General features: G+C 43.8%; 1 protein-coding gene and 1 pseudogene across 1 annotated transcript; both read right to left on the bottom strand.

The window, feature by feature from the left end:
* Positions 1-1,257: 1,257 nt before the first annotated feature.
* Positions 1,258-4,823, bottom strand: LOC115148938 (schwannomin-interacting protein 1). Its single transcript, XM_029691274.1, has 7 exons — positions 4,347-4,823; positions 3,560-3,774; positions 2,676-2,809; positions 2,474-2,552; positions 2,225-2,335; positions 1,977-2,094; positions 1,258-1,563 (listed from the first exon to the last, which is right to left on the bottom strand). Exons 2-7 carry the CDS (start codon positions 3,764-3,766, stop codon positions 1,469-1,471), a joined length of 744 nt encoding a protein of 247 aa, XP_029547134.1. The 5' UTR covers positions 3,767-3,774; positions 4,347-4,823; the 3' UTR covers positions 1,258-1,468.
* A 2,525-nt stretch (positions 4,824-7,348) lies between these two features.
* On the bottom strand, positions 7,349-10,566 carry LOC115148291 (flavin-containing monooxygenase FMO GS-OX4-like; annotated as a pseudogene).
* Between the last annotated feature and the right edge of the window lie 3,373 nt (positions 10,567-13,939).

The following is a 13,939-nucleotide window of genomic DNA, read 5'->3' as shown; positions in this document are numbered from 1 at the left end:
GACCTATCAAAGTTCCATTTGAATCCATTTTTCTATTCACTGTGTTGATGATGGTCATAAAATTGTTTATAACTAAAAGTAGCAGAGAGCCCACTTTAATCATTTTCCAAAAAATGGTGTGTGTTACAAATGTAAAAAGCCTATCAAACATCCATCTTCCCAATGACGTTTCTATGTGATAATTGCCAGAACAATCTGAGATACAAAATTATTTTCGGCCTTTGCTCACATGGAATCACCCAATAGCAGCTTTGTGGTTTCCTATGCTGGTGGTAGTTATAGTTATGGCCGCAAACCACCTAGGTATATCACAAGAGTCAACATAAATGTCAATACCCACAGGCTTATAGGCAATATAAGTGGACAATTCTCTTACATCAGCAACTATACAAGAGGATAATTATCCTAAATTAGAAACAAAGAAGCTTCTCTACCAAATTGTTACAGGACAGTTCCCTTTAGCCTGAATATGTAACCCCTTAGCTTGTTTACACAGGCTGTAAGTGTACAATTCCCTTATATTAATAAGTCAAGGATATTGCAATGTTTACACAATAAAACTTGTGGAAAAGCTGGTATCCCTCAGATATGTAAATGGATTAAACTATGGCTGTGAAGATTCTCCGTCTGAAGGTTCTCCCAAGATAAATACGATTTTTCTTACCACCGGCAATAGACTAGGAGTCAGATATTAGAGATGTTTCAAACATCACAAATGGCTTAAACTCCTCTTTCTGATATGAAATATTTTTTGTTAATTAAGTGCATGCGTACATCAAAATAGGTCCTAATACAGTACTCTCTCCACTAATGATGATAATGAAGATTATGCTGTTCAAGATCAGGTGGGGATGATGAGAAAGTTATCCATCAATTGTATTTATAAAGCGCTTTTTACATCAGTAGATGTTACAAAGTGCTATACAGAAACCCAGCCTAAATCCCCAAACAGCAAGCAATGCAGTTGTAGAAGCACAGTGGCCAGGAAAAACTCCATAGAAAGGCAGGAACCTAGGAAGAAACATACAGAGGAACCAGGCTCTGAGGGGTGGCCAGTCCTCTTCTGGCTGTGCCGGGTGGAGATTATAACAGTACATGGCCATTAAGGCCAGATTGTTCTTCAAGATGTTCAAACGTTCATAGATGACCAGCAGGGTCAAATAATAATAATCACAGTGGTTGTAGAGGGTGCAACAGGTCAGTACCTCAGGAGTAAATGTCAGTTGGCTTTTCATAGCTGAGCATCCATACCCTGCCTGTGTAATGTGGATTGCATTATGACGCCGGTCCAAGATGGTGCTCATTAGTGTTCATCATCAATATTTCTCCTTTTTATCGAAGAATCATATGTTAAGTAGGATATTATTGCAACACTTCTGACTGTCTCATAGTGGCATATCTTGGACAGCATCACTTTATCCACTGTTGAACACAACGACTTCCTGTCCTGTGCACATGTGGGTGAGGGTTATGTCAGATCCTGTACGTCCAGGAGCATGGCGTCCTGTTTGGTTCTCAGCTGGTCCCTTATCAACAGGTGACCCACCAACTCTGAGCTCAGGTCTGCAAGAATAGAATATTACTTTGCACAAAAACATATAGATCCTAAAACACAAAAACCGTACAGCAAGCACTCACCTGCCAGTTCATTTACTGACACATTATTACCATGTAATAACCACCCTTTTTCCATGTAATGACTACGATTTCCATGTTATGACCATGATTTCCATGTTTTTATTTTTTTTATTTAACCTTTATTTAACTAGGCAAGTCAGTTAAAAATAAATTCTTATTTACAATGACGGCCTAGGAACAGTGGGTTAACTGCCTTGTTCAGGGGCAGAACGACAGATTTTTACATTTTCAGCTCGGGGATTCGATCTAGCAACCTTTCTAGCCCAACGCTCTAACCACTAGGCTACCTGCCGCCTCATGTAAAGACCATGATTACCATGCAATGACCGCCTACTGACCGTGTATGTCGTGGTTGAGTGAGGTCCTGAGGGAGTTCAGCTGCTGTATTGAGCAGGTCTGCAGGTCACAGTGTTCCAGATGCGTCCTCTTAGTGATCACACTACTGCAGGCAAGGTGCTGTGACACACAGGAATTATTTACACATACCAATCCTTACCTCTCTCCCACCACATGCCCACTGTTTCCCTCTATTTCTTCCAACCCTATTTATTTCGCTCCACAGTCCACACTTCTCCATTCTTCTCACCTCCTCTTTCTGTTCAGCTAACAGCTTGTTTTTGAGCGCGCTCAGTGCGGCCCTCACTTCCAACTTCAGGCCAGAGGGGTGGTAACCATAGCTACCTGGTCCTATAGAACCCTGACAAACAGGAAACACAACAAAAGCATGGCATGGGTACGTATGCATATCTTTTTATCTGGCCCTAGAGTGCCGCAATGTGTGTAGGTGTTTGTCCCAGTTTTGCGCTATACTATAAAACAGGAGGGACTCGCTCACCTCTTTGACAGCCCCCTCTTCATCCTCACTCTCACTGTTGTTGATGTAGCATAACTGTAGATTTCTTTGGTTGTGGAATCTAAAATAAGAAAATAAAAGACAAAAACAACATGAACACTTAAAAGAGAGAACATAAATTATATGGTTTCAGAGAATACAGAATGAAGTTGAGAATGAGATTGACTGTTTTGACTTTTGTTACCTAGACGAGACGACCGTGACTCGACATCTTCCGTAGTCCTCCTCATCCTCCCATTCATCTTTCCTCCACAGCCCACCCTGCCTCTCTTCCGCCCAGCCCCCTGACACACTCCCCTGTTCCGACCCACTCGTACTCTGAAAGAGAGGAACAGAGGGAGGGATCAGGGATGGAGGGATGACATGGGAGGAGGGAAGAGGTGAGATGTGTGGTAGCGGGGGAGTTGAGAGTGTAAGCAATGGGTGTCATTAATCCCATCATTGCAGTCTTTTTCAATGCCGGTGGATATTATTAACATGTATAAAGCAAAGAGAGTAGGATTAAGTTGCCCCTAAATGCCGATGGGCACTCTGACTATTTGCATTGACCCCCCTTTTAATTTTACAATTACATTCTTGCACTGGCTCTATGCACTCACTAGACTCTCACACATACTACACTGACACTACAACTACACTTCAATACACACACTTCACATATACTGCTGCTACTCTGTTTGTTATCCATCCTGATTCCTAGTCACTTTTACCCCTACTTACATGTAATATTACATCACATCCCTGCACATTGACTCGATACCGGTACTCCTTGCAAACAGTATAGCCTCGTTATTGCGTTACTATTTCCTTTTTTTTGTGTTTCTTATTTGACCATTGTATTTGTTTGTCTTACTTTTTAACTCTGCATTGTTGGGGAATGGCTCATAAATAAGTATTTCACGGTAAAGTCTCACCGGTTGTATTCGGCCGCATGAGACAAATACAATTTTATTTGATCTATGGTCAGTGTTGTCTTGTTTCTGATAATTATTAAGGTCAGGGTTTGGTGCGGGTAAGCTGATCTCAGAACTGTCACAACATCTTCACCCTCCCTTCATGCCCTCTGACCTTTGCCCTTTCTCTCCTCTCCTCCTCCTGTTTCTCCAGTTCAGCAATCCTCAGGCTCAGGTCTTCCCAGTGCATGATGGGTAGGTCCTGGTCGTCCTCGGGGGACTCTCCATTCTGATGAAGTCGCCCTGCCCCTTCCCCAGCAAACGACTGTGTCTCATCACTCTCCTTCTCCTCCGCTGTCTCTTTCTCCGTCTCTCCCTCCATCCTTCACCCTGTTGTTGAGGGCAGATGGCAGAGAAAGGGAGGCCAAGGAAGAGGATTTGATTCATTTTAATTTGGTATAAAGTGATTCACGGTGGGTTGTCTCTGATAAATAAATAAAGTTTGTTTATCAATTAGCAGCTGCCAACATCATTATACACTGTACACAATCTTACAATAGGATACCAGGATACTCAGGGGAAAAAACAACAAGTATTGCATAGAGAAGTTGGGAAACACTTGGCCTGAACTGTAGGAGAGACTAGTCTATTTCCTAATAGTGAATTGTTTACCTTTCCCATCAACTGAACTAGGATTGCATGCACTAGACTACACCCAAAATTCCCACTCTGTTTTAAAAGCTGGAAGTAAATACTTTTCAGGCTCGCTATGTCTGACTGTAGAACGATTGCGCTCAGATTTCTTGCCATGAATGTGCTGGAAGACGCGCACGACACGAATACAAAGTAACTCTTCTTCATTGATATTTAACTCACACACAAGCCACACACATCGTTGAAGACTTGTTGTTTACAAGTTGAACATTGAAAGGGGCGGGTGGCAAGCGGATACTTTGACTTACCTATTCCAGACCGTGGTGCAGTTTTCTTATTCCCAACATCGCGGTCTCCTTCTGTTGTTTGTGTCTTTTAAAATTTGATAACGTACGGTTTCCCAGTGGTGTATCGTTTTAATAGCCCACAATAAGCTATTAACTTGATTAAACTCTTCCTTGAAGTTAAGGAAACACCCTAGCTGCCTGCCTTTCTCCCGTACCCCTTCCCTTTCCTCCCGCCCCCTCTTTCCTCTGAGACGTTCCCACAGATTTGTAACCTCTACCTTCTGCAGCAGGGGGGGAAATACGACCGCTTCCTACATCCAATGCGCCGCCAGTTGAGCCCTCGGTGCATATCCCGTTTAATTAGCGTTGTTTCGGGTTACTGTACGGGTTGACATTACATGCAATATCTATTTAAGATTAAAACGAGCGGGTGTGATCTGACTCTGGTCCTACATTTCGATCGGGAAACAATGTAAAGGAGAGTTCTAAGAAAGGGTTAGAATGTACTCAAGGTGTCCAATTTCACAATTTTTGGCGATGACGATTCAAACCAGATGGGAAAACCCGGTGGGAAACAGAAAATCACGAGGATTGCTTTTAGTGACAGTCAAAGGCATTACAACATTTGGCGAAAAACGTAAAAATCTCAATTGATTTTCAAATAATATCATTCTTATGATGGAAATTTAAAAAATATTAAAATAATAATTTAATAAAAAGTGAACAATTTGGTTCTATTATTTCCTTGTCATTTTTTATTTCCGTGAAGCTGGGCACTTTTGACATTGGAAACACATTTTGTAAAGTTAATTAAGGATTCTATTGAAATACAATATTCAAAAAAGTATTTCATATTGATTAATGTGACAATAAGATATTACATGTTTTCTATTTACAATAAGTGAAAGAAACAAAGTCGGTGCATTTGTTATAGACTACTAACATGATTTTATCTAGGATTGTGGATGAAAATGTATATATTACTAACATTTACAATACATAATGTCAAAGTAACATTTCAGGAGGGAAGACCTATGTCATTCTGGCCATTTATCCAAAGCTTTCAAGCAGGGGCGCAACTTTGGTTTTGGAAGTGGGAGGGATATTACTATTATTATATATTTTTTAAATCTAGTCAGATAAACACTCCAAACAGACAACCCGACCGCTTGGAGGCGTCCGCATGGACCTAAAATATACCGTTGCCTCGTTTTGTATCACATTCCAATTATAAAACTGGGGGGTGACAAAAATGCAATTTCAGTAATTTCCTATTTTCTGGTCCCCTCTCCCAACCTGGTCTAAGAGCATTTCATATTATTCTGTACGGAAATCCGTCCCACTACTTTTGTATGATACGTTGCGTTTCATATGGTATGTATTAATTTGTGAATGTCCATCACCCATTTCGTATGATATGTTACAAATTACAATTTGTATTATATGTTACGAATTTGCTAAAAGTACAATATATTACAAATTTGCAAAACATACAATGTTACGAATTTGCTAAACTATAAATATGTTACAAATTTGCAAACTGAACAATATTTTACGAATTCTAGCTAGGTGGCTAATGTTAGCTAGGCGTTAGGGGTTAAGTTTAGGAGTTAGTTTAAAGGGTTAGGGAAAGGCTTAGCTAAAAGGGTTAAGGTTATGGTTAGCTAACATGCTAAGTAGTTGTAAAGTAGTAAGTATACTGTACAAAAATATAACCACAACATGTAAATTGTTGGTCCATGTTTCATGAGCTGAATAAAATATCCCATAATTTTCCATACGCACAAAAAGCGTATTTCTCTCAAATTTTGTGAACAAATTTCTTTCGCATAGAGTTGACCATGCTGTAGATTGTGGCCTGTGGAATGTTGTCCCACTCCTCTTCAATGGCTGTGTGAAGTTGCTGGACATTGGCGGGAACTGGAATAGACTGTCGTACATGTCTATCCAGAGCATTCCAAACATGCTCAATGGGTGACATTTCTCATTTGCCAAGATATTCCATATACCTGGCAGGTGTGGCATATCAAGCAGCGAGCATGATCATTACACATGTGCACCTTGTGTTGGGGACAATAAAAGGCCACTCTAAAATTTGCAGTTTTGTTGTTACACAACACAATGTCACAGATGTCTAAAGTTGTTACACAAGACCATTTTAGAGAATTTGGCACTACGTCCAATCGGCCTCACAACCGCAGACCACATTACTACATCAGCTCAGGACCTCCACATTTCGGCTTCTTCACCTGCATGATCATCTGAGACAAGCCACCTGGACAGCTGATGAAACTGTGGGTTTGCACAACCAAAGAATTTCTGCACAAACTGCCAGGAACCGTCTCAGGGAAGCTGATCTGCGTGTTCGTCGTCATCACCAGGGTCTTGACCTGACTGCAATTCGACATGGTAACCAACTTCAGTGGGCAAATGCTCATCTTCGATGGCCACTGGCACGCTGGAGAAGTGTACTCGTCACGGATGAATCCCGGTTTCAACTGTACAGGCCAGATAGCATGTATGGCGTCCGTCGTGTGGGCGAGCAGTTTGCTGATGTCATATGGTGGTCACACCAGATTCTGACTGGTTTTGTAATCCACGACCCTACCTTTTTTTAAGGCTTCTGTGACCAACAGATGCATATCTGTATTCCCAGTCATGTGACGTTCATAGATTAGGGCCTAATGAATATATTTCAATTGACTGATTTCCTTATATAAAAGTCAATAAAATCTTTGAAATTGTTGCATGTTGCGTTTATGATTTTGTTCAGTGTAGTTGAAAAGTTGCTAATTAGCTAAAATTGTCTGTGATGAGATTTGAACTCGCAACCTTTGGGTTGCTAGACGTTTGCGTTATACGCCCACCCATTTGACCAACCACCCCACTTTTGTTTTTGCTTTAAGTAACCATCTGTCTTACGTAACCATACCAAACGTTACATATCATACTAATGTCACTGTTCTGAATTTACCAATTTACTATGTTACATCTAGTCTATGAGACCAGGCCGCCTCTCCTCCTCATTCACCAGCCTGCAGGTTCTGTTGCTCCCACTGGGTGTCGCTGAAGAGTCGATAGTTTAGCTGCCTGTAGTTCTGTGAGTGAACATGTCTCTGCCTCCAAACCTCCTCATACAGGCTCTGTGTGACTGGGGGCAGAGGGGAGAACATCCCAGTCTGAGCGAAGGTCTGGGCATAACCCCACTGGTCCCTGTCCTTCTTCAGCATGTGTTTGAGCTGCACCCCCCTCTCCATCTCTCTCTGGGCCTCCTCTTCCATCTCAACCCGTGACCGCAGGGCCACGGAGCCCTCCAGCACTGCAAGGGCAAACTGGATCTGAAGAGAGAGAGGGGTAGTGAAAGAGAGATGGTGAGGGAGAGGTGGGATCGCTAGACATTTTGTTCAACAAAAAATAAGATTATCAACAACATCAACCATCTTAAAGCCTCCTTCCTCACCTGGCAGTGAAAGTGGGGGAAGTGGCAAATTATTTTTGCAGATGCCTATGATGAAGAGTGATAGGAAGGCTGGAGGCATCAGGAACCTGTAGAGCGGGGTTACCAGGTGCTCCTGCACCTCCAGGCCCAGGTGGGCTGGCTCCAGGAAGGGGTAGCTGAAGTTGTAGCCCGTACAGAGCAACAGGACCTGGGCCTGGGTAATGGACCCATCCTGGAACTGCAGAGACCCACCCTCCTGGACCTCCACCACAGGGGTAGCCTGGCAGACCCCATAGGGCAGAGGGAAGGACAAGGGCTCAGAGTCACCTGGGCATTGGATCAACCCAGTTCTAGTGAGATGTCCAGTCCTGAGGTGCCAGCACCCAGCACCACCACCGACTGACCTGAGATAGGCTCAGGGTGGCGGTATGAGTGACTGTAGATCACTTTGCCGAGAAATAGAGACAGGGGGATGAGAGAGAGGGAGATAAAGAGAGATGGCATGAGGCAAAGGCCATGAGTTTCTCCTGACCACCTAACCTGGCCCAGACGTTTTCCAGATCAGGTCACATGGTCAGGAAAACCCAGGCATGAGATATACACTACAGTACCAAAACTATGTGGACACCTGCTCATCGAACATCTCATTCCAAAATCATGGGCATTAATATGGAGTTGGTCCCCCTTTGCTGCTATAACAGCCACCAATCTTCTATAAAGGCTTTCCACTAGATGTTGGGACTTGCTGCAGGGACTTGCTTCCATTCAGCCACAAGCGCATTGGTGAGGACGGGCACTGATGTTGGGCAATTAGGCCTGGCTCACAGTCTGGGTTCCAATTTATCCCAAAGGTGGTCGATTGGGTTGAGGTCAGGGCTCTGTGCATGCCAGTCAAGTTCTTCTACACCGATCTTGACAAACCATTTCTGGATGGACCTCGCTTTGTGCACGGGGGTATTGTCATGCTGAAACAGGAAAGGGCCTTCCCCAAACTGTTGCCACAAAGTTGTAAGCACAGAATCGTCTACAATTTCATTGTATGCTGTAGCGTTAGGATTTCCCTTCACTGGAACTAAGGGGTCTAGTCTGTACCATGAAAACAGCCTCATACCGTTATTCCTTCTCCACCAAACTTTACCGTTGGCACTATGCATTCGGGCAGGTATCCTTCTCCTGGCATCCGCCAAACCCAGATTTGTCCATCGGACTGCCAGATGGTGAAGTGCGTGATTCATCACTCCAGAAAACACGTTAACAGTGCTCCAGAGTCCAATGGTGGCAAGCTTTACACCGCTCCAGCCGACGCTTGGCATTGCGCATGGTGATCTTAGGCTGTGTGTGGCTGCTCGGCCATGGAAACCCATTTCATGAAGCTCCTGACGTTGCTTCCAAAGGCAGTTTTGAATGTGGTAGTGAGTTTCTTTATAGCACTTTGTGACATCTGCTTATGTAAAAAGGGCTTTACAAATACATTTGATTGATTGTTACAACCGAGGACAGACAATTTTTACGCGCTACATGCTTCAGCGGTCCCATTCTGTGAGCTTGTGTGGCCTACCACTTTGCGTTGAGCCGTTGTTGCTCCTAGACATTTCCACTTCACAATAACAGCACTTACAGTTGACCGGGGCAGCTCTAGCAGGGCAGAAATTTGACAAACTGTCTTGTTGGAAAGGTGGCATCCTATGATGGTGCCATGTTGAAAGTCACTGAGCTCTTCAGTAAGTCCATTCTACTGCCAATGTTTGTCTATGGAGATTGCATGGATATGTGCTCGATTTCATACACATGTCAGCAACAGGTGTAGCTGAAATAGCCGAATCCACTAATTTGAAGGGGTGTGGCCACACCTTTGTATATATAGTGTAGGAAGAGAGAGAGGGCTAGATGGTGACGCTGGTGTGCACCTTTAAATCGCTCAAGCCCAGGGATGGATGGGAGAGTAGTGCCTACGGGGAGAAAGGGAGAAAGGGGTCAAGGGTTAGGGTGTAAACGACAGGGGTCTGTTGTCAAGTGAAGATCTAAAGCACATCCACATCTCTTACCCGCTGCAGATTAACACAGAATCAAACGTTTCAGTGTTACATGATCCCGACTTGAAGTCACCTCCAACGTCATCATTAGTCCCTTCTCCTCTGTTGCCATGGTGACAGGGATCACCTCCTCCACCATGGTGCTGAACTAACAAATAGTGGGGGAGAGATGGGTTGAGAGGCTTTATAGTCTTGTCCTATGAAAACAAATACACTTTTTCCTTTTTTCACCTGAAATTGATGAGTGTGGACGTTCCTTCTCTACCCCTGACAAAGGACCATGAGGCATTGTGTGTGAGTGAACGGTACCTACCCTGATGTTTGGTGTGATGCGGTGGCTCTGGCAGTATCTCTCCAGATATCTCTGCACTTCCTGGTGTGCTTGGAAGGAGGAAGCTGGGGGTCAAAGGGGAAGTCAGGGAACATCATCACCTCCTTTGGCAAGTTGGTCCTGCATAGAGGGAGGGACAGTAAAACATGAGACACACAATAAGACCTGGGTCATGTCAGAGAGAGAGAGAGAAAAACAGAGAAAGAGGGGTAAGGTTAGAGTGTTACAGTGCTTGAGGTCTCTGTACATGCTGCTGTGAATGGGCAGCCCGTTTTCATAGCTACTGGTACGTTCCTTGTAGAACCAGGTGCCACCCACGTGTTCCGTGAGCTCGTAGGTGACGGGTGGTGCAAAGGCATCTGGGCGGGACAGGATGTGATGTGCAGCACACAGACCTGCATCTCCCTCACCCACCACTGCAACTCGCAGCTGGTGCATCGTCACGGTCCAGACAGACAGGGGGACATGCCAATCACAAAGCCATGAATACAATTACATCAGGGACCTATTCAGGAGGGTGTTTATAGCATTACATCTAGAGAACTGAGTAATAACTTTAGAAAACTGACAGGGGCACTGTGAAACAACACTGACACCCAATAGACAATTTGAACTGCCAGCTGCCTGAATTCGTTTTTGTTTTTTTTGTTGACAGATTCCGTATGAAAAGCATTACACACACACACACACACACACACTTTCCAAATGTGGGTCTGTCAAAATAAAAGTCCTGCATGTGGCCATATGTGGACAAAAAAGGAATAACTTGTGGGGAACTTTTATTTTAACATGAGGGAAGGGGAAGGGTTAGAGGAAGTTGGTCTACAACAGACGCACATTTGGAAAGTCTGTTTAATAATACGATCCTTTCGATATTTTGTTCCAAATTCCCCTGTCATAATGACCAACCGTCCTGCCCACGGGCACAGTAGTTTGAAATGGAATTGTATTTAACTTCTGGCTTCCCATGGACTGTTTCTGTGCAACCCAGTACAATTGAAAGCAACACTAGTGTATTTAAATACACTTGCGTTGATTAAAGCACCTACTCAGGCAGCACACCATACAATCAATTGCCCTTTGGGCCACCATAATCATTCCTCTCGAAAACCCTACACTCTCGAAAACCGTTCTCCGTAAGTAGGGTTTTAAGTCGATAAATTCACCCACTTTTGCGTCCATGTGAACTACAATTATGACACTGTGTTTTAACATTTAGAAAGTCAATATTCATCTCTTCCAAACCGGTTTTCGAAACATATGCTGATATACCACATTCCAGATTTCAGAACTCGGTCCTCCAGAAAGTGGAGAGCATTATCAACACTTTTGCAGTTCTTCGTGATATCATTCACAAAAGCTGCGTTAGAAAGGATTACTTACACATACTGAGCAGCTCATTTTATAGAGAGAAGCGTGCTACATGGCAGACAAATCCAAACTCATCTAAGTGTAACAGGGTTGGTTCTCTTTCGTTATGGGTCGCCAAACGACCTATGGAAACTCCCCCTTCAGGTGATGTGATTGAGACGCTTAATATCAAAGATGTTTACAGTCACGTCACACACTTACTGTACCTGTGTGACCTGTCACTATAAAAGGCGGTGTGGCGTGACATACTGTCTTTACTTCACTCTCACGTTTATGTGTTTTACATTACGAGATTACTATTAATCCCCTTCGGATGACTTTCTTACGGAATTATGATTCTTTAACGATTTGAGTAGGTGCCGTGAGTAGTTTTATTTTTTATAAAATCTACTCCCCCCTCTCTCGTTATTGTGCCTTCCCATACTAGCTAGCTTTTATTGCTTCTTGTTGGGCATTTCCATCCTTGTATGTTCGCTAGCTAGGTAGTAAGCTTCAGGTCTATCCTGTTACCTCAGAAGTTAGCTAGTAGCTAGCTAGCTAAGTTAGCCACACATAGCGACCATAGCTAGTTAGCTTGCTGTTCATGTTGTTGGAGCTTGTTGACCCGCGGTGTCGTGCCAGTCCTGCTTGACTGCCACACCAGTCCGTACACGGAGCTGTAGGCTACCAGTCCTTGCTTGACCGAGTCCACCAATGCCGAGACTGATAGTCCCCATTTGACTGTGCCAGTCAGATAGCTTCATATAAGGGGCAGTTTCAAGCCCAGACCTTCATACATGTTTAAGTGGGACCGCAAAGCACGACACGTCAGAGCCAAATGGTAGATTAAGTCACTGGACAGTCGTATGGTACACATTGAGTCTGCCCTCAAGAACATCCTGGCCAGGCTTCCCCCGCCGGTACCAAACCTAACCTCTACCTTTGAATGGAGCATGGTTGTTGAATTGGATTACACTGATGTATTGTCCACAAGAGCCTCCCACTCTTATGACAACAGACTAAGACAACAGACTACCGCCCCAATAGATCCACAAACAATGCAATCGCCATCGCACTGCACACTGCCCTATCCCATCTGGACAAGATGAATACCTATGTAAGAATGCTGTTCATTGACTATAGCTTGACATTCAACACTATAGTACCCTCCAAGCGCATAATTAAGCTTGAGGCCCTGGGTCTGAATCCCGCCCTTGCAACTGGGCCCTGGACTTCCTGATGGGCCGCCCCTAGGTGAAGGTAGGAAACAACACCAACACTTTGCTGATCCTCAACACAGGGGCCCCACAAGGGTGCGTGCTCAGCCCCCTCCTGTACTCCCTATTCACTTATGACTGCGTGGCCACGCATGCCTCCAACTCAATCATTAAGTTTGCAGATGACACAACAGCAGTAGGCCTGATTAGCAACAATGACAAGACAGCCTACAGAGAGGAGGTGAGGGCCCTGGGAGTGTGGTGCCAGGAAAATAACCTCTCACTCAATGTCAACAAAACAAAGGAGCTGATCGTGGACTTCAGGAAACACCAAAGGGAGCACACCCCTATTAACATCGACAGGACCGCAGTGGAGCAGGTGGAAAGCTTTAGGTTCCTTGGTGTACACATCACTGACAATCTGAAATGGTCCACCCACACAGACAGTGTGGTGAAGAGCCTCAGGGGGCTTTAGAAATTTGTCTTGGCACCTAAAACCCTCACAAACGTTAACTTTTACAGCTTTTCGTGCCTGGTTTGGGGGCAGGACTGAACAATTTCATGTAAATAGAGAGGGGCAATACAGAGGCTCTCTGGATGTCTACTTTTTGCAAAAAACAAGAAAAATAAATTGTTTGTTTTATTAGTACATTATAAATATAACATTATATTAATGATGATAGGCTAATAATTTAATATGACTTTTTTTTACCTAATGTTCTAATAATTTTTTAGGGCCCCTGTCAGTCATAGGCCCTTAGAATCCTCCTAACCCCCGCCCCCCCCCCATATGATGCCCCTGCCGGTGCATCAAGTCTGACACCAAAAGGCTCTTGAATAGCTTCTATCCCCAAGCAATAAGACTGACATATAGCTAACAAAATAGCTACATGGACTATCTGACTCAAGCTTGTATCCTCATTGACCTTTTTATTTTTGTCTCTATGCACACTCACACACTCACTCCATCATCTGCTCACTCACACATGACATGCACATAACTTTATACTGACTCTACACACACGCACACCCACTCACATACAAGCTGCTGCTACTCTGTTTATCTTATATCCTGATGCCTAGTCACCTTACCCCTATACATAAACTCTGCAAAAGAAGAACCGTTCCTTTTTCAGGACCCTGTCTTTCAAAGATAATTCGTAAAAATCTAAATAACTTCACCGATCTTCATTGTAAAGGGTTTAAACACTGTTTCCCATGCTTGTTCAATGAACCATAAACAA

Source organism: Salmo trutta, chromosome 15, assembly GCF_901001165.1.
Source record: "Salmo trutta chromosome 15, fSalTru1.1, whole genome shotgun sequence".
Taxonomy (NCBI): Eukaryota; Metazoa; Chordata; class Actinopteri; order Salmoniformes; family Salmonidae; genus Salmo; species Salmo trutta.
Note: the sequence above shows the minus strand (reverse complement) of the source record. Positions and strands in the feature narration are given on the sequence as shown.

Coding starts and splice junctions, on each gene's coding strand:
- LOC115148938 (XM_029691274.1), bottom strand. CDS start 3,766: ATGGAGGGAGAGACGGAGAAAGAGACAGCGGAGGAGAAGGAGAGTGAT. Junction 2,810..3,559: donor AGAGGAGAGAAAGGGCAAAG/GTCAGAGGGCAT, acceptor CCTCTCTTTCAG/AGTACGAGTGGGTCGGAACA. Junction 2,553..2,675: donor GTCACGGTCGTCTCGTCTAG/GTAACAAAAGTC, acceptor TTCTTATTTTAG/ATTCCACAACCAAAGAAATC.